At 30.6% G+C, this 26,123-nt stretch overlaps 1 protein-coding gene across 1 annotated transcript in view; it reads right to left on the reverse strand.

Moving 5' to 3' along the window:
• LOC143056434 (uncharacterized) overlaps positions 1-22,480 on the reverse strand; it is a 35,455-nt gene extending 12,975 nt beyond the window's left edge. The window contains exons 1-2 of the mRNA XM_076229522.1: positions 22,349-22,480; positions 495-546 (exon numbers count right to left, since the gene is read on the reverse strand). Coding sequence (XP_076085637.1) covers positions 495-540 — 46 coding nt within the window. The 5' untranslated portion in view covers positions 541-546; positions 22,349-22,480. The remainder of the gene's footprint in view (positions 1-494; positions 547-22,348) is intronic.
• Between the last annotated feature and the right edge of the window lie 3,643 nt (positions 22,481-26,123).

Raw genomic sequence — 26,123 nt, forward strand, 5'->3', positions numbered from 1 at the left:
ATAACAGTCGTAAAATCTGCTCCGGTGTGGTTATTAAAAACAACTTAAACCGACACTGCACTGTTTATGTGTGGCAAATTACAACAGATATATATTTTCGCACTGTTAAACCTTAAAATTAGTTGTGTTTAATCTCTCAATTTACGAATTTTGTCCTATTTCCTATCTTGACGTTTAGAACGCCCCTTTGGTGTATATTTAACTGAGTTGCATATGACGGGTGATGTATACAGCTTTATTACAAGATACGCTCATCCTGTAGCAGACCGGACTCATTCCTATGTGCATGCAATTTATTTAGTGTGCCCACAAGATTTTTATATTTAAATTGAAAAGGAGAAAATTGACGATCGGAACTCTACTGTGATTCTTTTTCAAATATTTCAATTGAAAATTTAAATCTTCAGTAATGAGTCTCACGTACAAACTCTTATTCTGGTACTTATGATAAATATTTCTTCAGGGTAGTATTAAATAAGAAAATATTGACATACCTGGGACCATAAAAATAGCAAAAACTGCACACATTTTTGTTTCCATTATTATCTGAAACAATTAAAAAAAAAACATTTAAGATTAATGTTATTTTGCCTTTTCTGCATGATCAGGGACAGTCGCATACATATGGAGACAAAGAATCATTACCAGACATGTATGAGACTTCCGTCACATCACATCATATGGAAACTGGAAGCAAAAATTGGTCTTAACATATAATATCTCAAGCGACACAAAGCCACTCAAAATTTATACTTTTGAATCAGTTTAGAGTATTAAAACCGACAAGAGAAAAGTGGTAAATGCATAGTTTTTGTGTGGCTCAAATGCACTTAAGTGTACGCTAGCTTTCTATAGTCATCAATTTACTCAATATCTACAAACTGTATACGGTTCTGACATTGATGCTGATGTTTTGTTAATGCAATATTGAAATATTGTGAATATGTTTTATTAAGGAACGACTTCACTAGAATTAAATTTATAAATCTTTGAAGTTAGCCCCATGGGTTCGAATAACTCATTATGCGGTATTTGGTTATCGTTGAAGACCGAACAATTCTTATGTTTGTTTGCTTCTTTAATCATTAATGTTTAATGAATTGTTTTCTAATCAACAATCTTACTTTTTATCAATATAACTGCAAGTAAACTGAATAAAAAGCGCGTTACACATTAAAAGATAGACTGGAATATGAATAACTGGCAAATGATTAAGAAGACAAAATGTCAATTAAAACATATTTTTGGGGGCAAATAGTTCTTCATATATTTAGTCTCTGGCCTTTGTTAGTCTTGAATGATTTTTTTTCTTTTTAAATATATTTCGGAGATGAGTATGATTTCCATTATAACTGAAATAGTACACTTTTTTGGTTAGGAGCCAGCTGTAGAACTCCTCCGGGTGCGGGATTTTCCTGCTGTTTTCTGCTTTTTGGTCGGGTTGTTGTCTCTTTGACACATTCCCCATTTCCATTCTTAATCTAATATACAATATTTGCAGTCATCTTGTAATGTTTTCAGTTATGAAAAACAATCATGATATAATCGCCACAGAGTATTCAGAAAGAATTTATAATACATTTTATCTTAAATTACCTACACTTCAAAGTGAAATGATTGGAGAAACAAATGTCAATACAATATGATCAGATTGAACTATTACTTCCTGGTTTTCTTCTAATACGATAAAGGGATTAGTTGAAGTCTCTGTAAGATTTCTGAAAATATCGGATGGTTTAAAAAGATTTTTTTTTCATATATCAGGAAATACGAAAATCGTTAGACTTTTCTTTTGTTTAGTATATTAAGGAAATCGTAAGATCTCATAAAATTTGACGACGTTTTGCACACATCTTAATCGATGACTATTTAGAATTTCTATTTGATCATGTTTTACAAGTAATGGCATTCTTTTTTAATCCATCCACATCTTGTTATGTTCTATATCGATTACATAATGCATCAACCACATAAGCTTAAATTAAACAAATGTAATAATATAAGCTACGTACTAACACAAAAAAGTACACCATTCATTATACTTTTGTTGATATATTTAGTTTTATTCATTCTTGTAATCTAAATTGAACTTATGTAATATGTATGAATAAGAAGTGACTTCTCAGTCAAGAAATGAAATCTTGAAAAATATATTTGCTCGTCGACTTAAAACAATTGAATACATTATATTTTATATTCAGAGGTAGAATAAAGATAAGAAGATATTCTTCAATAAGTAGAAAGTACATTGAACAATGAAATAAATAGGGAACATTACTTTTCTATTCTTGGAATAAATTACTTGAACTGTGTTAGCAAAACGTTTTGGAATTTTTGGTCCTCAATGCTCTTCAATTTCGTACTTTATTTGACCATTTGACCATTTTTTATTTGAGCGTCACTGCTGAGACTTTTGTAGAAGAAAAACGTCTCTGATGCAAGTACAAAATTTCAATACTCGTATATTATATATGATGAGTTTAATTATATGGCTGAATACTGATCATCACACCCGTATCAACCCGAGACACTAATAAAATCCTATGAGTGTGTGTTCTTTGGATGCTTACATTTTACTTCTAAAAAAAATGTTTTCCTCGAAAGCCAATAAATAAATTGAAAAGGTGTTATTTCCGTTTATAGGTGTTATAGTAAAACAGACTTTATTTATTAAGAGGAATGTTGTTAAAGTTGTTAACTCGAAAAATATCTGTTTGCACCTTTAAAACGTTTTTGTTCAATAAAAATCATATTGAAGTTGAACGAGAACTTATAAGTACATGAGATTGATATTTTTATAGATAAACAAGTTGCATTGGAAGATTTGAAATTAAATTACCTTTAAGTGAGTTTTGATTTTTTTTTTACCTTCATGTAAGCTAAAACTGTCACATAAGAATACTTGATAATTCCTTTTATCATTTCATATATATAAAATTGAGAATGGAAATGGGGAATATGCCAAAGAGACAACAACCCGACCATAGAGCAAACAACAGCGGAAGGTCACCAACAGGTCTTCAATGCAACGAGAAATGTTCATTTGAACATTATCCAATATCCGTTACAGTTACCTGAATGAAACAGGTTTTTAAAAATAACTTCGTGTTCAAAATTGTTCCTGCGTAAAAGCAACACAAGACAAGTCATAGAATAAATAATGATATTTTTATCAGTATTACTATGCTGTATATATAGTTTTTAAGGCAAGCAAATATGCAAAATTGTATGTATTTCAATAATGTCTGTCCCGGAAGTGAAAGCGTAGAGGCAGTGCAATAAAACAATGCCCTCGGGAAATTTAAATTGTCTTTAGTTGACTAATCTTCATATATCCCTTAAACAAAAAAAAACTATGTTATAATACTTTTCAATTTATGAACTCATGAAATATATATTTTGCATTTAACGTACAAAATTACGTTATAGTTCAACAAAGAATTTTATTTTGTATTTCGTGTTATTTCTAAATTAGTCAGTGGATTATTGATGAAAAATCAGGTTTCTGTTGCAACAAGTGGAACAGGGTTGCTTACCTCTCCAATGCCCTTGAGTTTTTCCCCAAGGGTTCGGTTGATGGTTTTTTGGTTCGTCGTTTGCATTCTTTAGTAATCTGTGAACTTGTGATTTTCGATCGAGTTATTGTCTGTTAGTGTTTAATATAAAGTCATGGTTTAATATAAAGTCAGACTCCGTGTTGAAGGCCGTACCTTGACCTATGATGGTTTACTTTTATAAGTTGTTATTTGGATGGAGAGTTGTCTCATTGGTACTCACACCACATCTTACTATATCTATTATGTCTGTTTTACGTCTGGACTTATATGGTTGCATCCTTTCATTATCTTCTACCCTTTTTCATTTTATCAATTTTACACTTGTATTGATATTTTCATGATAAACTTGTAGTACTATATATGACTAAAACTTATGAAATAAAAATTATTTGTAAAGGAAATAGGATTTTTGTTAATTTCAAGAGTCAATGTAAAGTAACTTTGCCTTGATATTACCGACTTATAAATTCCTCTTGCCGAAAAGAACTACAACCTGTAGTATTTAAGAGTAGAGGGCAATTTGCCCTCGATCTTCTGTTAAAAAACCTAAAGATACAAAAAGACCCAAAATTCAAAGGCTCAAGAGAATCTGACAAAATAAAAAAGGAAAAGCGACGACAACCAAACAACATTAAAACTACAACTATAAAAAAAACTTAAGTCTTACAAACAATAACCCCGTCAAATCAATTCACAAAACAATCTCAGGGTATCAAAATATTGCCAAATCATGTTTTACTTAATAGGATTGTTATATAAATCTCAGTAAATAAATCATACATAATTGTGTTGGCGCACATACAGTATGCATATTTCTGATCACTCTTATCAAAATCAACAAAACATTGCATCACAACTCTGTATAATTCTAAACCCCAGTTGCATAAGAGATTAAAAAAATTGCAGGACTGGAGGTCTCATGAAGAAATCACAAAAAAAACTACTACATATTGCACCAGTATCAAGTACAAACATACTCATCATAGATACCAGTTGAACACTCGATACGTCAAACAAGTGTTTTGTCTACAGCAGACTCATCAGTGATGCTCTAAGTATAAAAAAATAAATAAAGAACAAAGAAAGTTGAAGAGCACTGAGGACCTTGATTTATGTGTCATTTATAGGTTGTTAAATGTAATACTTGTTTTTAAGAAGAAGTTTGGTTTTGATGATTATAGATGAAACAATTTTTATATCCTGATTTCGTCCAGGTATTATGCACTAAGATTTTCGTTACTAACAAAACGAAAGATTCAAAATACAATATTCGATAAATCTTAAATTGCAAATTAAACTAATAAATGAATTCAGTCAAAGAAAGCGTGTTACTTAATGAAATGTCAATTAGACTATTCATTCCTATAAACTGTAATCAGACGATCATTACATGCAAATCTTTGAATAAGCCGTTATAAATCGATGGAAAAGTTAGAAATGAAAAGATGGAATAATATAGTTATCAAAGTAATTTTACGCTGTTCACAGTTCCATTGCTTCAGACATGTAGCAGGCTGTTGATATAAAAAGTCTGATACATTGCACTAGTATATAGACATAGGCATGACATAATGGGTCTTAAAAACTGATTTAGGGGTGTAATATGTACATCTTAGTAGGAAATGCTAAGATAACGAAACAGCAAAAGGTATCTCATTATAATTGCGATATGTTTTTTTTTGGTCATAACCCTATGTGATTTGAATAATTTACTTTTTAAAACTGATTTTGGCAGTTGTTATTTAAAAATAGTCCGTTTATATGAATGTTTGCGTTTGTTTTTGTAGCAGTTCAGTGTTTCTGTTGTATGTTGTTTTCATCTTACATTTGATGTGCATCCCACAGTTTTGGTTGGTGACCCGGATTTGTTTCAGTTTAATCGATTTATGACTATTGAACAGCTGTAAACTACTATTGCCTTTATTTGGCTATATGACGAATGATGACGATGATGGATTGATGCTTAAAGTTTATTGAAAACTATAGCATGGATAACAGGACGTCTATGATGAAAATATTAATGCGACTTTGAACAATTATGGCTAGTTGATTTGTAACAAAGATAGTTCAAAAGGCAATATAAGTAAGAGAAGACTCTTCTTCCTGCACCAAATAACGTGAATGCAAGCAGACCACTCTTGGTGACTCATAAATTATCAAGAGACGCACATGAAGTAGCAAACATCAGTTTTTAAAAATTTTGTCTTGAGTCTTGCAAAAGCAAAACCAAACAAAACAAATTTATAACTGCATAAAATGAATAAAAGACTTTTAACTTGATACGTCCTGAACGAAATTCTGTATTTACCTTCATCAAGAAAACTTGAGAGCCAAATGCTATGGTTAATGGAACACATGAACAGCTTTATGAACAAAAGGGACCTAAAATAATAGATAATAGATATCGAAAGTTGTGGTATGAGTGCCAATGAGACAACTCTCTCACTCAAGTCACATTTGTATAGGTAAACCATTATAGGTCAAAGTACGGTCTTCAACACGTAGCCTTGGCTCACACCGAACAGCAACCTATTATATATATTAAATCCATTTAAGGTCAACTTTATCTGAGGACGTTGGAACCTGGTTTATTATAATTCCTGAATATACACAAGGAAGATTTGAGAAAGGTAGTTATTACAGAAGCACTTATTACTGAAAAAGTAAAATTACAAAAATACTTAACACCGAGGAAAATTCAAAACGGATAGCCCCTTCTCAAATGGCAAAATCAAAAGCTTAAACACATCAAAAAAATGAATAACAACTGTCATATTCCTGACATGATACAGGTATTTTTTTGTAGAAATGATAGATTATAACTGGTTTTATAGGTAGCTAAACCGCTAACTTGTATAACAGTTGCATACAATTCCATTATATTGACAACGATTTGTGAAAAAAAAAACCAGACACAATAGGTAAAAAATGTCAATAAAAGGGGTACAGTAGTCAACATTGTGTCATCATCTTAATCACTTACAAACAAACAAATATATTAACAAACATTAGCCATGGCAAAATAACCCAATGACGGAATGTATAAGTACAGAGCTACGTCATATGTAATAAAGAAACACAAAAAGTCAATTAGACAAAGCATATTACAAATGTATTAGCAAAAACGAAAATCAAGAATACAAAAATTATCATAGAACAATAACACAATAACGGGATGTATTAGTACAGAACCATGTCAAATGAATATCCCCAAAACAGACTAGACAGTAAAAGTAATAGAAATAAAGATAAATAAAAGAATATGATATGCGTTAAAAAGATAACAAACAACGTCAGTACCCAAATGCTATACTTCAAGACCATTGTGTATTATTTGTGAAGTTAATACCGAATATTTATTAACAAGGTCTTGTCAACTTCAGATGAACAATTAGAAGAAAGAAAAAAAAAACAAGACGTTCGTTGACATACACCTAGTTCATCAAGTTTCTGGTCAGACATATAATTGAGGCGGATTTTAAGCTGATGATACCCTCGGAGCTTATAGTCAAATAGCAAACTTTTTATCAAGTCTGACATATTGTAATATCAAAGAATAAATATATGCATAATAAATCTAAAAATCTAATACAGAGCTTTTATCCTACGTTTTTTCATCCTTTATCAATAGCCCCTCAGTTTACCTGTACTCTTGTATTGAATTATATTTTTTAAAAACAATGTTTTCATTCTTTTATAGTAATTTAAAAAGAAATAATCTTGAAACCAACGTGTCTTATTATCCTGATCCTTTTAAGACTGAGGAAATTAAACATCCGTTGCATTCGAAAGACATATTCATACAGGGACAAGCTGCCCTCTTTCAAAAGTAAAAAGAATGTTGCAAGATATCTACAATGTCTTCATATAAGCATAATAAAATTTATGCAATTGATTTAAATATTCTTTGTGTAAAACAAAACTACTATTCTTTAATCCTTTTCAAAGCAGTGTGATTACAATAGACGTGACATAATACGAAGAAACGTGCCAAGAAACATTGCAAAGAATAGATTAAGCAAATGTACTACAAGACAAAATACGATAAGGATCAACAGGTTCAAGATGTATTGTGTATATGTGTCAATTTATTCAAATATTTTATAAAGCCTTGCCGCATACCTATTTGCCCACAAAATAGTTTAAAGTAGTCATTTATTCATTAAGTTAAATATGTCAACATCATAGTGACATCACACGTAACCTTTCTTCCCTAAAGTTTCCAGAAAACTTTATCATGCTAATTTACCAATAATATTAACATACTCTTAAAGGCTTTGATAATTTTATTTTAGTACTATCTTCAGGGCTAATAATGACTCTTATCGTACATTCTTTTTTCTGTTCAAATCATTTGTCCAGGTTTATCCCAATTTCTTTTTTGATTCAAAGCAATCATCAATTATTCGCAAATAGTGAAAGTAATTACTTTTATGATATCTTTTCAGAAAATGAAATGTATTGTTCTTATTTCATTTCCTGTACAATAATTATCTCTTTTTTATTTGTATGAAATATATTTTATACATATAAAAACTATAAAAATGTACTGTTTTTGCTGAACCAATTAGATGAACAGAACGCATCACAAAACAAAGGGTAACCTTGACTGCTTAATATTCTTGTTATCAATATTGATTAAACATTAAACTTATTTGTGTCCGAATAGCAGATATTATTATTGTCTCAAAACAATATATGAGCCAAATTTCAGAGATAAATATGCAAACAATGTACTGTAAATTATATTAGAACACTAAACAGATGTTTGTTGAGCTTGATTTGCAATAACCTTCAATTATATTTCTTATACATTTATAAACCTGCAAATGTATGGTTATGGTCTGTTTTTTTTTTTCTTTTTATCTCAATTTAAACACAGATATTTTTTTTTTTAAATATTTACAAATAAAACTGTAGTACAAGAATGCCTTGATCAAATATTAAGAATTTTAGGCTTACAATTGAGTACTTCAATCATGCGTTTTATATTTTTGAAACACATTATTGACTTTCCATTCAAAATTGTAACTACACCAAATCAAAAACTGAAGATAACTGAAAACTCAAAATTATAATAGAAAATGTTATGCTAAATCTTGCATCTATGTCTGATATAAAAAGAAGTCATATAGGTTTTGATTGATTTATGAGTTTTGATATAATAGTCACCAGAAAACATCTGACAGTGTTGTATATGTCAGCACACGGATAGTACCTACGTCGACGAGACGAATAGACCATCAGTTAATATGTTAATAGCTTCATGTATATATTAAGAGGATTCCATTATACTTGCCTTCTGATATAAGCGATCGCCAATTGACTATTATTATTTTTTAAGTCATTACTAAACGCAATTATCTTTTCAAGTATCTACTTGTATGCAACATTTTAAAAAATCAACATACCTCCTCCCCCTTTTCCAAACCCCCCAACCCAATTGTTACATTATATATTACATTTATTGAACAATCTAAAGAAAAAAATCAGACAAGGCTGTGAGTGCAGCAAAGAATGAAGTCATATTCAATATGAAAATAAACATCCTCTATTTATGTATTTTTTTTACATAAATTTCTTGACGATAGTAATTTTTTTATTTTTGCGTTATTTTTTTTTTTTACTTGTCGTTTATAACCGATTCAGGATTCAGGATATTTAAGCTCTTAAACTGCAATATTCTGCAAATTAAAACTCTGTTTCCAAGGAAAAAATCGGTTGCTATGGTGATAAAACTAAAGAAAATCCCACGCATTTTTATATTTAATTTGGTAGAGAAGTATCCAAACTTCATAACTACAGTGCTAACTATTCTATACACATTTGCACTTTTCTGAAAAACACCAGAGAAAATTTGATAATTTCACAAAAATCCCAATTTCAGAAAAGTTGAAAATATGCATTTTTTCACAAAATTTTTCAAAAAATTTACAAATTTGGTTGACATGCAAGCTTCACTAAAATGAAGCTAAAACCAAGTTCTATCAATGTTACATATGAACATTAATGACAAATGCATGATTCTATTCATAATCAGGCTCTGAGTGTGGATATTTAGCTGATTTTTGAAAGATTTTACCACGCTTAACAACCAAAAAATAGTATGTCCGTTACCATGGCAACCACTCATATTTTCCCACTTAAAATTATTTTTTGAGCAGTATTCATTTACTGCTTCTACTAGGCCAATTATAGATAAAATCTGAAACCTTCATGTATCGCATTCTGTCTGGTTCTTACAAAGAGATGTACATAAATGCCAAGAATATATAGGAACCGAAACAGTTTTGAAGCTAAATGATCAAATGGACCTACACATTATATCAAGCAAAACTGCCAACCAATCAAAACTCAATCATTAATACGTTGTTATATTTCCTTAATGAAATAAAAATCTTTATCCGATTGATATTCAGATGAGATTTTAAAGTTCTTCAACTCGCTTGGTTTGATGTAATCTTAAAAGTAATGATCCTTTTCGAAGATAAATAAAACAAGGATATTGTTCTGCCTTCAAAAATTCACATCAAAATAATAATAACATGTAAATAATCATAATAGAACAGATTCAAACATTAATTAACTGTTAAAATTAAAAGCTTCTGAAAAAATATGAAAATGATTCTAAAGCAGCATGAAAAATCCAGCTTAAGTAAATTACATGTGCTTGATGACATTTGCAAGCAGTCACCAGTTGTCTGGAAGTGTTGTACAAATTGAAAATATACCTAGATGTATCTTCAACACAATTAAATATACCTCCATTGCATATATTAAACTATATGTCTGTTATAACAGCACACCAATATGATTGGTTATAATACACATTAAGAAATATAAATGGACTTTTTGTGACAGTAATTACTTCTTAATTATCGTATTTCGCAATATAAAACAGTAACAAAATGTAAATATTTGCATAGTTCGTTAACAAAGAGAATATAGCTTGTGTTCTTTTAACTAATGTTTATTTTTGATGAGCGTACTTGAAATGCCAATATTATTCTAAAGGTTCATACAGGTACCAGGATACTTTAATGTCAATCTGTCTTTTTACTTAAACATGCCAATAAAATAATGACAAATATATGAATAGAAAAATGGCTTATCCTAATACTTAATTTTTACCAGTATTTTTGAAATGAGTTAGTAATCAAACTTTCTTTGCCCCAAACTTTTATAAAAACAGTTAATACATAAACATAGAATCAGTGAAAATACACCTACTTCATGTAATTGCAGTAATTCCGAATATATTTATGGACCCATTTCCCATGTTATTACAGGAGATCTTAACATCGTTCAAGACCGAGAGTTAAAATCATTCCTCAGTAAAGGACCTAAATATCGTCCCCCGTCAATTATTAATTGGAATGAGTGTCGTAATATCATCCACGACTCACTCCATACTTACTGTATGAAATGGATAAAACGGGAAAAAGCTGACAAAAAATCTTTGGACTCTTTTTTTAATTCAGTAATGAAAATAGTTGATATACGTATTCAACATTTTAAAGAACATTTTACTATAAACAATAACCACAATAAACCTATTTCGCGTATCAAACATAAACTAAAAGAACTAGCCAAGGAATTTGTTTTTGTCCCGGCAGATAAAGCTGCTAATAATATTATTATTGTTTGACGTAAATTTTACATTGAGGTTCTGAAAAAGGAAATCACCAATTCACCAACATTCCAACTGACTCCATTTTCAGAAAACGAAATCTGTAACAAACATAAACTGTTAGCCACCGCTTTACAAGCAGAGCCAAATACAATGAAAGTCCCAACTATGTATTGGCTTCCGAAGCTACACAAAACCCCTTACAAATATAGATTTATTTCGTCTTCAAGCCATTGTTCAACTACTAAATTGTCTATTCTTCTTACCAGCACACTTGGTACAATTAAAAACCTGATAATAAATTGTTCAAATAAGGCCTTCGAAAATAGTGGAATAAATTACTTTTGGAGTGTCAAGAACTCGTTGGAAGTACTTGATAAATTGCATGCTTATATTGGTGATTTTGAATCTGTTCAAAGTTTTGATTTTTCTACCCTGTATACCACATTGCCTCACATTCTCATTAAGAAAAAATTCACACACCTAATTAAATGGGCATTCAAAAAATCAGAATGTGAATATATATGTTCAAACTCTTTTAGGTCATTTTTTAGTAGCAATAAACAAAAAAACTATGTTAATTGGACATGCTTTGATACTATATATGCCCTTGAATTTTTACTAGATAACATTTTTGTTCGCTTTGGAGATTCCGTATATCGTCAGATTATCGGAATTCCAATGGGGACTAACTGTGCACCACTTATTGCGGACCTGTTTTTGTATTGTTATGAGTTACAATTTATGACAAAAATAAGCAAAGACCCATCGAAACAACATCTGATAAACAAATTTAATAATACTTTTAGATATTTGGATGATATTTTGGCTCTCAATAATGACGACTTCAGTATGTATATTAATGAAATTTATCCTGTTGAACTTACTTTAAATAAAGCTAATACTAACAATGACCACTGCCCTTTTCTTGATCTTGATATCTATATCACTAATGGAAAGCTGAATACTAAAATTTATGATAAAAGGGATGATTTTTCATTTCCTATCGTTAATTATCCATTTTTAGATGGTGACGTTCCCTTGTCACCATCTTACGGTGTTTATATATCTCAACTTGTACGATTCGCTCGTGTATGTAACAATGTTTTCGATTTTAACGAGAGAAATTTATGTATTACTGAAAAATTATTACACCAGGGTTTTCGATATCACAAACTAGTCAAAACATTTACTAAATTTTATCATCGGTATAAAGACATCATTCGTAAATATAGCTCAACATGCAGACTTCTAATACGTTCAGGTGTTTCACATCCAATTTTTTATGGTAATATTCTTTATAAAGCACAAAGGTGTCAGTATTCACCTCGGAAACTTACAAAACCTTTGAATAGACTTATTGGGAAGGGATGTAGTTGCGATGCTGTTGTCGGGTCATTGGGGATTGCATATTTTGGCGTTAATATTGAGTCACTGATAAGGTCTTTGCATAGGAACTAAACACATTTATTCTAAAATACAGTTGTTGGCATGACACGGGTTATGTTCTTCTCATATATGTTATGATGGTATGATACTAAACCCCTAACGGGAAGGATTGTGCCTGATGTTCATATGATGAAATCATAATCTTTCAGTCAGTTTAATTGAAGTCTGGAGCTGGCATGTCAGTTAACTGCTAGTAGTCTGTTGTTATTTATGTATTATTGTCATTTTGTTTATTTTCTTTGGTTACATCTTCTGACATCAGACTCGGATTTCTCTTGAACTGAATTTTAATGTGCGTATTGTTATGCGTTTACTTTACTACATTGGTTAGAGGTATAGGGGGAGGGTTGAGATCTCACAAACATGTTTAACCCCGCCGCATTTTTGCGCCTGTCCCAAGTCAGGAGCCTCTGGCCTTTGTTAGTCTTGTATTATTTTAATTTTAGTTTCTTGTGTACAATTTGGAAATTAGTATGGCGTTCATTATCACTGGACTAGTATATATTTGTTTAGGGGCCAGCTGAAGGACGCCTCCGGGTGCGGGAATTTCTCGCTACATTGAAGACCTGTTGGTGACCCTCTGCTGTTGTTGTTTTTTATTTGGTCGGGTTGTTGTCTCTTTGACACATTCCCCATTTCCATTCTCAATTTTAAGTATTTTAAAAGTTAATCTTTCTTTAATATTTTACTATTCCTGAATTGTTTTATATTTTGTTGTTTTTTTTTATTATCATTCAAATGAAGACTTTATATCATTGAATATTTTTCAAAGCACTAATTGCCAAACATTTTGAAACAAATATCGTTGGCTTTAGTTTGTGAAACGCGCGTTTGTATTATCAAATGGAAATAGTTATCAAAGGTACCAGGATTATAATTTAGTACGCCAGACGCGCGTTTCATCTACATGAGACTCATCAGTAACGCTCATATCAAAATATTTATCAAGCCTGGTATATTTGTTATTTTTTTGTCTCAAAATTCATGAACATATTGTCGATTTAAGAAAAATAAAAGTTTTAAAACTTATAAAATAATATTATAAATCAACTACTGACAAGAAGTACTATAAAGACAAAAGTAAACGGAAACATACATAGAAAATATAAACACGTCACAGAAAACGAAGTATTTATAAGCGAAACGAATCTAACTGAAATATAGGCAACAGTATTATACCGCTAAGTTTGTTTCTGTGCGTTACATTCTAATGTTGTGTCGTCATTCTCTTGTATTTAATGCGTTTCCCTCGGTTTTGGTTTTTTTACCCGGATTCGTTTTTTTTTCTATCGATTAACGAGTTTTGAACATAGGTATACTACTGTTGCCTTTATTTGAAAGTCTTGAATCGATTCAGAGAAAACAAATAATGGGTACAAACTAAAACTGTGGGAAACAAATACAAAATGAGAGGAAAACAACGAAACAACAGAAGCACTGAAGTGCACACGCTGAAATGTCCTACCTTATTTACTGATTCTTGATATAATGTCGATAGTCCTAAATATAAAGCTTTACTACAACTATCACATAAACTTGACATGATCCACGAAAATGCGGTCAAGGTCATATAAACTAAACAAGAAATACATGTACACCTTACAATCATAAAATGCACTAAATATAGTTGACCTATTGCTTATAGTTCCTATGAAACAGACTTTACCAATAAAACTCACTATTGACCAATAAACCATGAAAATGAGATTAAGGTCAGATGAACCATGCCAGGCACACATGTACAGCTTAAGATTCTTCCATATACCGAATATAGTTGACCTATTGCATATAGTATTAGAAAAAAAGACCAAAAACTCAAAAAACTTCAGATTGACCACTGAACCATGAAAATAAGGTCAAGGTCAGATGAAACATGCCAGCAAGACATGTACACCTTACAATCATTCCATACAACACATATAGTAGACCTATTGCATACGGTATAGAAAAACAGACAAAAATACAAAAACTTAACACTGAGCAATGAACCGAGAAATGAGATCAAGGTCAAATAAAATTTGCGATACTGATAGGTACATCATTTAATATTCCCATACACCAAATATAGTTGACCTATTGCATTTAGTATTAGAAAATGTCCAAAACTCGAAAACTTAACTTTGACCACTGAACCATGCAAAAAAGGTCAAGGTCAGGTGACACCTGCCAGCTAGACACCTAACAATCTTTCCATACACCAAATATAGTAGTACTATTGCATACGGTATAAGAAAAAGACTTGACTACCAAAACTTAACCTTGTTCATTGGTGAGGTTGAATTCAAGAGAAAACTATTTGAACGGTACGCAAATATCAAATATAAAGCTTTTAAGAAGCCGAATCACTATCGCTATGTCGAGCTTTCTGCGACAACAGTCGCAGGCTCGACAAAAACCAAACGACAAAGCAACACACACAGACACGAACTATAAGATAACAACTGCACATGTCATTTTCGCTGTCTTAGTACAGGACATTTTTAAGAACAAATGGTGGGTTGAACCTGGTTTTTGGGCTAGCATAACCTCGCGCTTTTATGGCAATGTTAAATAAAATACTAAAACGACAACACTACATGACAGGACTACAGAACAAAGAAATGGAAGAACATTCAGGAAAGTGATATACGCAAATAAAGAATACAGTAGAACATTTCGACCTGCTAATAGTTACTAAAGGTATCACGCTTAAGTTGTGAATAACCACCGAATAAAAACTAACACGATGAGTTTGGACAATATATTTTGGCATTTTGAATCCTGAATGCACTACTCCTTCGAACGTTCTTATGCATTTTTTTTTTTTTTATTCCATCGTCACTGAAGAGTCGTTCGTTAAAAAAATGCGCGTCTGGGCTACAACATATCAAACCAGGTATCTATGATGATTCTATTGGTTTCTTTGTTTGAGCTATCATAATGGCAGCAGTCCTGATACATGGATCATGCGAAAACCTGAAGACAAATTGTATTTTGTAGAAAGTTATGACCGAAACATTGAAGACGGGACTAATCGAACGTATTTGGAACAAGCATATAATTATACCGTTTAGTAAACCATAAAACGTACTTTTTTTTAATAATGAAGAACATTTGATTTTACAAATAGAAGTATATATACAGATGCAATTGTAATTTAAAAAAAAAAACCTACAAAATAAAACCAGATTTATTCCATGACTGTGTCTTATATGATCAAATCAGACATTTCATTATTGAAAAACAGAACATTAAGCACTGTTACTTCTAGGTGTGTGCAAAATGATTTAATGAACTACATACCAGATACAAGACGACGCTTGTTGGTATATACCAACGACTTGTAGTTGTAAGCTCGGAAACTGCGGGAAATATGTGTATGTGCAGATGGACAGACGGAGATTAACCAATATTCATAATCCATTATAACGTGTTAAAAAAATAGGCAGTTTAGTAAGTTATATTTATGAGATCAATCCTGTTTTTAATTAGTTTTGGTGAGCGAATTTATTAGTTGGGATTAGATTAGCTAAATTATTAGTTTTTCGCAATGTTTTGTAAACTGTTGTTTGTCTTGTCGTAGTGGCGGTTTTGTTTATGTTTCCTCTTCTTATAGTTTCAAATAGCCATCTTATGTGTCCTTCATCTTTAAAAAAAATATTCATTTATAATATCGTATCATTATCTTATATATGAAGAAATAACAAAAATATTAGTTGTCGTCACCGGCTCGTTTAAACACTTTATCTTAATGTTATGAAATTGATCGAACACTGTTTTAAAAGATCTTCTTTTGTATGGTATAGTTGTTTCCTATTTAATTTCTGGTAAACAGTTTCATAATAGTTACACCTATCAATATCGAGCTCAAATGTAAATTCAAAAAAGAAAAGTTCATTAAAAACAGACAATATCAAACACTCGACTTTATTCACTGCACAACAACTGTCATATTCATGACAAATGACAGGCACTTTCCGACGAATATGGTGGGTTAAACCGTGTTGATAGCTTACTGTTTTATGGTAAATTGGTGTATTTCTGTGTTTAATTGTTGCTAATATGCTAGGTCTATATACTATTTTATGCTTCTTTGTTAAATATTTATTTGTTTTTATTGTGATTAAGATTATAACACAATGTTGACTGCTGTACCACTATTTTTGACTTTGTTTCCTATGATGTCTGTTTGTTTTGTTCACACATTGTTGTCAAGGATTTTGACATTTGATTAGGGACTTTCTGTTTTGAATTTTCCTCGACGCTCAGTATTTTTTTTTTTATTTTACTTTTAACTAAACCTTCAACTTGTATGACAGCTGTATGTTGTTCTGTTAACAAAATTGTGGACCCTACTTTGGTTTACATGACATTAATCTGGATCCAGTAGCTAAAATTGAGTAAACATCGCATCACAGACATACAGCACAAATATAAGAAAAAATATAGAACAAAGACATTGGTCATTATTTCGTAAGTTTTTATCATTTTATAAATAGTTAATTTATAAAAATGACTGTTAATTTAAATAGCTTAACAAAGTAAGTACACTATAAATAGTAGATTTTTTTCCCTCACACCAGCCTAACCTATGAGCACGCAAAAATTCAATTAATTTAATATATCAAAGTTCTGGAATAAAAAGCTCGTTAAAACAGCGGATATAATATTCACTTTTTATACAAGTTAGAGTTGCCAGGCGAATAATGATTGTATGTTCAAGTCCATCCCTTTAATTTTGGGACAAAGAAAAAATGTATGCTTAAATTGCATAAAGGAAATAAGCCAGTATATTGATAAGCATGACATGGAATAGCTTTCTGTCATACTGTACCACAAGTGGTTGGCACAATTGTAATTCTAATTTTAATCCATATGATATGAAATAGAAAAACCACTTCAAATTTACATAACTTTCTGCTGAACTGAAATGTATTATAGTCATTTAGTATGACGCATTAGTGGGTTACTTTTTTTTGTAATGATTAACTTGCATACATAAACTTCGCATCAATAGCACAAGTTTCAAGGCTATCTATCTTATAAATATACATGGTTTGACACAATTAAAGGTAGTTGAATTGACCCTTTACTCTTGAAAAACATCGCTTGAAAAGTTCCAGCCATAATCCGTTTGATCAATTACTTTAAATTACAAATCTTAGATGAAACATATGTAGCGAGAAGATAGACACATTCAGTGAATTCTTATAAATTAAATTATACTTTTCATAGTAATGTATCCCTTTTGCAGATAAAGCCCCTACCAACATTGTCTTTGTGTGTAAATAACATGATATTAACTGTTTGATAGAGGAATCATGTAAGAATCCTATTTGGTTGCTAAAAAGTCCACATATATATAAAAGTACATACATAATAAATCTCTTTCATCCTGATATCGCATTTACACAAGTATTCATCAAAAAAAAAAAAAAAACAAAGACAAATTCAAAGAATTGGTCCTGCTAAACTTCAGGGGAAAAAAATTGCCAACCTAGATAAAAGTATCTTGTAAAGGGATGAAGAAATCTAACTTTGCAAAGAAGTACTCTGATTATATTTCATCAGATACAGACATTAAGATGTTTGCTTTTTTGATTGATAATACCCTTGTCACGTTTGGAGGAATTAAGTTGAACAAGCTACCGGCATTCCGATTGGAGCCAATTTATGTGTGGTTTTTAATTCTAATATCTTTAGTTTTTATAGCGATAATAGTTTTGTCTATCCTTTGTTATAGAAATACTTAAATTTTTCAATCGGTCAAGTTTCGCATTTTCTTAGCCGATGGTGTTTTAGTAAGTTCTTAGATTATTTAAGAGACAATTATCAATCCTGATTTGGGGGATACCTAATCACCTGGTTAACCCATCAACGTATTTCATAAGAGAAATACGACTGTGGATAAACAAATGTATCTCAATCCTTCATCATTATCAAAGTTAAATGTAAAAGTACACAGATAACAGTTGTTGAATTTTAGAATTAGACGTATAACATAATATACGTCAAAGACATCAATAAGATAATCTGATAAAAACACGAAATTAATTATGAATATACAATATATCTTTTTTTATGTTTAAATTTATATATTCTATATTTAAGGATTTCCTTCTATGGTCACAGGAAATAGTTTGCATGCAATTATTGTCTGTCTTTTTTATTTAATTTGTAACAACTGACATTTTTACCTCGACATGTTTTTTTACAATAGAAAGTGCAAGCATTTATTTGAAACTAGTTCATGTATTACTGGTTGTCTATATATGTCTTTATTTTCTCTTGAAATATAGAATCAACATATTTCAATTATGTCTACTAGCCCCTGGAGACTAGTACCTATCTAATAGAAGCATACAATATAACGTTATATAGACATAAGGAGATGTGGTATGTATACCAATGAGATAACTCTCAATCCAAGTCACAATTTGTAAAAAGTAAACCATTACAGGTCAAAGTACGGCCTTCAACAGTGAGTCTGGGCTCGTACCGAACAACATGCTATAAATTGTACAAATATAATTAGTGTAACACCATCCAAAGAGAAAAACCAAACGTATAATCTATATAAAAAACGAGTAACAAAAAAAAAACCACATCAACAAACGGGAAACACTGAGCAACAGGTTCCTGAATTAGGACAAAGACATGCAGCGGGTTTGAATGTGTTAACAGGCACCAAACTTAAATCAAACCGGAACAAGTTGCATCAAATAAGAATGCAGAAAGACACATAACAATATCTTTGTATTACTGGCAAATAATAAGTAAGTAATTTCGTTCCTACAAATTGCTCAAAACCTTTACTAACTTCATCCAATAAGATCTGGGTAAAATTATTAATCATTTAAATAAACTTCTTAAAGGTTACCAAATCACCAATGTAAATAGATCGTTGAGTATTGTTTTTATTGGTCTAAATATTGATTTCGTTATCAGTAAATTAAGACAATTTTAATATCATTGTTATTCACATATACACATTTATGGTGCTATAATCCGTCGATTCCTGTTTTTCGGCATTTTACATCATGTTTCTTCTGAATTTTAATGGCATCTATACTCTAAATTTATTGAATGAATAGAAAAAAGTACAAAATATATACAAATTAAAACGGAAAGTCCGTATTCAAATGGCATAATCAAAAGCTCAAACACATCAAACGAATGGACAACAATTGTCACATTCCTTACTTGGTACAGGAATTTTCCTACGTATAAAATGGTGGATTCAGCCTAGTTTTATAACTAGCTAAACTTCTTAATTGTTAGAAATGATTGATATTTTAGTGTTCGGTACTATTTATTTCAGTTGTTGTCATTGGCTTTAAACTAGCTGCTAGTTTGTCATTAGGAATGTATATGTCCGATCTATGTTTTTGTTCGATATTGTTCTTCTTTATATCGATTTGATGAGTTCAGCCGTTGTCAACTATTTTTATAATTTGTTCTTGTTTTGTACTTATACACCATTATCCTAAATTAGGGAATGGTTGGCTCATTTAAGCAGGTTTAACCAAATAATATATGTGCCTATCGTTGGATCATATCTGTCAAATTTGTTTTTCGTAAATTAGTATGTTATAAATTGAGCTGTTATTTTTCTCAATTGAGTTAATTCATATTTTCATTAACTCTGATATTGATGACCACTGGTATGGTCTACCTCTGGCAAAATCCGAATTTCTATCCTCGTTTATGATATCATCGAATTCGAATAATAACTGAATAAATTTACATGGTGGATGGTAAATTCAGTGGATCAAGAACTACTCACCCTCTTAGTCATTTAGCGGAACTTTCCTTTTGTTAAAAAGAAATATACGTTTCTGTAGCTAAACCGTGTTTTCATTCAAAAGTTATATTCAGTCATAATCTAGGATTATGTTCTTGTGGCGGTGGGCTATGCATTTGGTGAAGTATCAGAGTCTCAGGGTTTGATAATAGACATTTACCAATATTATTTTATATACGACACATACGAAATGTATGATATGACGAATCAACGCATTTTAAAGTACATTATGGAACGCATCGGAAGTCATTTTTCAAACAGAAAATGCAATGCCTTTCATATAACCTGTGTTTATTTACGGTTTTTTGGTCGAAGTCGTGTTTGTTGGTTTTTAATCTTCCGTTTATGGTTAGTGGACTGTTTTTTTTTTTTTTTTTTTTTTATCAAATTTATGATTTGGTGTTTCACCAGCTTTTTAAAATAAACAACATGAAGAATGCCTGATAAAAAAGAAGGTATCTCTGGAATATTATGAAGGTAATACATTTGGAGAGTGTTAGATTTTTTAGGACAAAAGGATAATAACAAAGAAGTTATCAATCAGGTTATGGATCGAATTATAGAAAAGCAATGTTCAAGATTCAATCAAATAAATTAACTATCTGGATAGATATGTAACGAATGATAAATGTGATTTCTTGATTTCATCAACATATTAATAAATATGTTTGATTTGTATATTGATGAATTTTAAGAATAATGGAAAATTAATTTGAAAATTTACAGATTTAAAAAATAGAACTCTTTATCAAATGCATCAGATTCATTTTTATCGCATAATGAACGAATGCAATTAAAATGATCGTCAATATATATTAATTCATGTCAAAGTTTAATTACAAATTCTCCATGTTTGATTCAATGCATTTAACTTGCACGTAATGACATTGCATCTGTACTGACTATACTAACCAATAAATCAACATTGTCAAATACAATTATAGCATATCCATATACTTTAAGATATTTCTTTGCCTACGTTCAACACAAAGACACTTCTATAACTTAATTTAATGAAAAACTTTATTGAAAATACAACTAGATTATTGTCATTATCATATATTTCATCATCAGTAAATATCACGAGAGGTTATGACATAAAACAAAATCTCGGAAAGCATTATTTTTACATGTTGAATGGTCGGGTAAATATTACAAATTTCTTACATACCTATCCAAACTTAATCAAAACGAGGAAAATACCGCGTATTTTTAACATTAAGTACTTACACAATATTGAAGTCGAAAATATGAAAAAAAAAAAAAACAGTTACAAGATGGTTCAACACAAGGAATGTATAAACGACGACACATGCTCTATAAAATTTAATCAGATAGCATACTACTTATATTTAGTTATTTGTATACTTCGTACAATAACTTAGATTATATGTTGTTTCTAATGTTAACCCATTTAAAAGATGAACATAAACATAAATAATGAAATTCTTCTTCTGAATGTTAATTTCCTGAATAAATTTTTATTCTTTCGGTTTTTGGAATCTTTATAAAATAGTTTCATTTTTTCTTTCTTAATATAATACTTGAGTTAAATATTTCCTTTTTTGTCAAACAAACGCATACTCTTATCCTGTAAACTTAAATGTTGAGGCTATGAATTTAAATCGTTTAAAAAATTGAATATTGAACTAAGTAATAATCTACTCATACAACTACCCCAAAATCTCTTAATCATACAAAATAAAATAGACACGACCATGGTATTTTTGAGTCTAATGAATTGGAAATATTTCTTATATTTCTATACTGTTTTCGTTCAATGCACAATTCTTGATGTTTTCGAATGGGATGATCAAAGAAAAATATATCTAACATGTCTAAGCGAAATATTATTTTTTTAGTTTTTGGTAAAATTAAAACTTAGAAAATAGACTTATTTATATTTTGGAAGAGTAATTCAAATCTTACCTCAATTATTTGTCAGAAAGCAGTTTGTAGTTCCAAGAAATATATGATTAAGTTTGAACTCATTTTATATCGTCCATCAATCAATCTGACTGCGCCTGTCTAATATCTGTGAATACCTAGAATGTAATCACGCCAATTGTCAACAAACATTGATCACAGACCTTTAATATACCCGGCGTGTCAACCAAATTATAATCGTTATTTCTCTAATGAATTTATTGCCAAATTCTAATAAATACATATAGTTAATTAAATGTTAGTTACATATTGACAACTGATGTGTTGTTTATTGGCAGGAGGGAGTGAAAATGCATAAAATTTGGAGCATTTTATATTAAAGAAGTACAAAAATAGGAGTTTCAATCTTTCAAATTTTAATTAACCTCTCAATACTCAAGTTTGAGTAAAAACCTTTAAATGATATATTCAATCAATTGTTAATGTAGAAATAGTATTCCAAAAATATGCACACATAGACATTTGTGATGATGTGTTGATGTAACTAATATGAAGCACTACAAATGGGTTACTGTTAAGGTAGCACAATACAAAGATTTTTTTACTTCCAATCACTAACCTTTGAAATGCTGTAACTTTCTTATGAATGCATAGAAAATAATAAAAGAGGCATATATAGATAGATAAAAGATTAATCTTTTAAATGAATGCAATATTTTTATTATGAAATCATTATGTAATCAATTATTATGTCATTAGTGGCAAAATCTGGGTAAGTTCACTTGAATGAATTTAGCTCTATCATCTCTTTAACTATACAGAAAATTTTAACGAAATCTTAATCAACACATCATGGGCTTCAAAAGAGTGTCTCAGATTGTCTCTATTGTATTCCATTCTCTCATAAATCTCTAGTTAGTGTAAACATCCTAACCACATAAAAGAAGATAATGTTTAATTAGGTGTAAAATTTGTTCTATACATTCTATCTGAAAAATGAGACACCCTTTTGTAGATAATGGCCATAGGAACAACATATAATAAAATCAACCCTCTAGGGATACCTATGCAGAAGCTAATTTCATTTGAAAGTGGAAATTTGGTGAAAAATATTTTAGACACAGTTAACATCATAATTGCTTACGTAATTGTTGCATAATACTAACATTGCATTTATTTGAAGGAGTAATCTGTTAGCTATCCAAAACTACCACTTTTATAAATTTTCAAGCATTATCAAGAAAGTTACAGCATTTTAAAACTTGGGAGTTGGAGTTATAAAATCTTTGTATTGTGCTACCTTAAGCAATAAATGTGTACCGATAATTTATCAGGTTAGTTTTCGAATTTTCCTTCTTAAAAAGTAGGCTAAGGATAAGAACGTAAATACTGATCGACGTTTTGGCTTAGAATAAAAACTACTATTGTTAAAGGTATCAGGCCTACGAGTATTTAATTATATAGGCAAGAAGAAAGTTTATTCTTATTCCAGCTTATCAGAAGCGTTTACATAGTCAATTCAGATACGAAGTCGAAAAACATACTAAACCAAAATTTCAAAAAGTCGTGCAAAATTGACAGTATCTTTGATTGTATGTCAATACAAAAGTGCTGTCCACTTTGTGGATTATTCCCTCAGTGCGAGGGGGTTGGTTAATGTCTACGTGCGATTTCTTGATGGGGAAATTATTAAAGATATCAATCGTACAATTTGTGACCACAGACGAGACAACAGAGTAAACTTCTCATATTTTGCAAGCAAAAATCCGTCATGAAAATCCACACTCATTCAGAATATCAGACATGTGATGACACAAGCGGTAAAATAACAGGTTAAACAGCTTTTCCGGTTTGTTTTAATACTGTGGTAGAATGTCTCTATTGAGCGAAAACACAGATATACAATATCTGTTCTTAAAGGCAATGGTAGTATACCGGTGTTTAAAAAATCATAAATCGATTGAGAGAAAACAAATCCGGGTAACATTTTAGAATCGAGGGAAACACACCAACTATAAGAGGAAATTAATGATTAACAGAAACACTGAATCGCAACAAAAACAAACGCCATGACAGATTTCTCATGATACATAGAAACGAACTATTTTATAACAAATGCCATATTCCTGACGTGTTACAGGATATTTTAAGAAAAATTGCTGAGTTGAATCTGGTTTGATTGCTAGCCAAAGCTTATATGACAATGTTAACAAATATCGCTATAAATGACAACACTACGTGACAGAAATACAGCACAAACACACACAAGAACACTCATTTAAGAAAAACGCACAAACAAATAGTCTACTCAACATGCAAAACCGCAGAACAGCAACCAACATCTTCCATAAACATCAGACACCTCAGGACATCACACACAGTGTAAAACGATTCGTTATTGTGATTTAAATCTTATGTAGTGTCAATTTCAGTCGTTCACCCGGAAACCTCTGTTTGACCATTTTCGTGTAATTAAATCCGATAGTATGAGAATTCACGATCGTAACGTTTCAATTGAGATATGTGAATACCACAAGTTAGGGCAATGGGTATGTAACTGATAAGAAATGGGAAGTTCACAATTGGAAAGACGGAATCGTCACATTTGTCTTAGATTCTTGTTAAAAGTCGTCCATCTGTGACAATGCAGAGAAAAAATATTCTTGTGTCAAAAGTATTCTCTTTCTCAAGTATACTGGTATATGTGAGATGCAAGTATTAACTGAAGTTGTGTGTTATGAAGTGACAGGACATCATCAGTATATCTCAAAGTCAAATTAAAGACCTTTGAAAAATTTGTTTGTCTTTTAAAAGGTTCAGTACGAACTCTCCTTCCTATGATTTCTAAAAATAAGTCGGTCAGCAAAGGTGAAATAATGAGTGACTATGGGAGAACCGACTGTCATTACACATAAAATATATCTTCTCCGCTGTATTTGTTTTTGGAATCAATGCGGTTTTGCAGAACATCAGATTTTTATGAGCTTAAACAATGATTTTGCATGTACAATTCCCATTTTTGTTGGAAAGGCTCTGTTTAATTAGGCACTGAATCCGACTATTTAATTGCGCATCGGGAATAGCACAGTAAAGTAGACAAATCGAAACCTTTTTTCTTAACTCCAAAACTTAAAGAAAGTAATTGACGATTTTGAAGATGATGTTTATATTTTTTAGAAATGCAAATCTGATCGACAACTCTAGTTGAATATACTCTATCACACTATTACTTAAGTGTATGTACATAGTGTAAAGTCAAAAGATTTCGATATTACTTTTTTATGATTATAATAATGCACAGAAGAACGGACTTCGAATTTTGGAGAACTTCCTATTTTGGGAATGATATGCTGTTAAATATTGGATATCAGTTTTGCTGTGAATTCCGAGTTCTTTTGATAGACATTCCAAATAACGGTTTTTGCATCCATATACAATATGTGTTGGAAATCACGAACACGAGAGAACATTCAAAACGCAGAAGTCAATAGAAACTTATTTGATAAAACAATTGTTAGCTGAATATATCCGCTATATAATTGTTATCTGTTTATCTATTAAAACAATATAACGTATATACATATAGAGAGAGGCACGCACGTATTAAGTGTTTCAATGTTGGCAGTATCTAAACAATGGTGTATGCGGTCAAATGAAGTTCATGGTTCAAATGCATTGTTTACTATGAATTAAAAGTAAATCACTCAGTTATTGCGTTCCCGTAAAGGCTATACCAAAACATAATAAATCCTAATGGAATATTAATTTTGTGCCATTGGTTTCCTGTTTATATCGTTTAACTTAATTGAAATGTTTT

Source organism: Mytilus galloprovincialis, chromosome 13 (genome assembly GCF_965363235.1).
Source record: "Mytilus galloprovincialis chromosome 13, xbMytGall1.hap1.1, whole genome shotgun sequence".
NCBI classification, from domain to species: domain Eukaryota; kingdom Metazoa; phylum Mollusca; class Bivalvia; order Mytilida; family Mytilidae; genus Mytilus; species Mytilus galloprovincialis.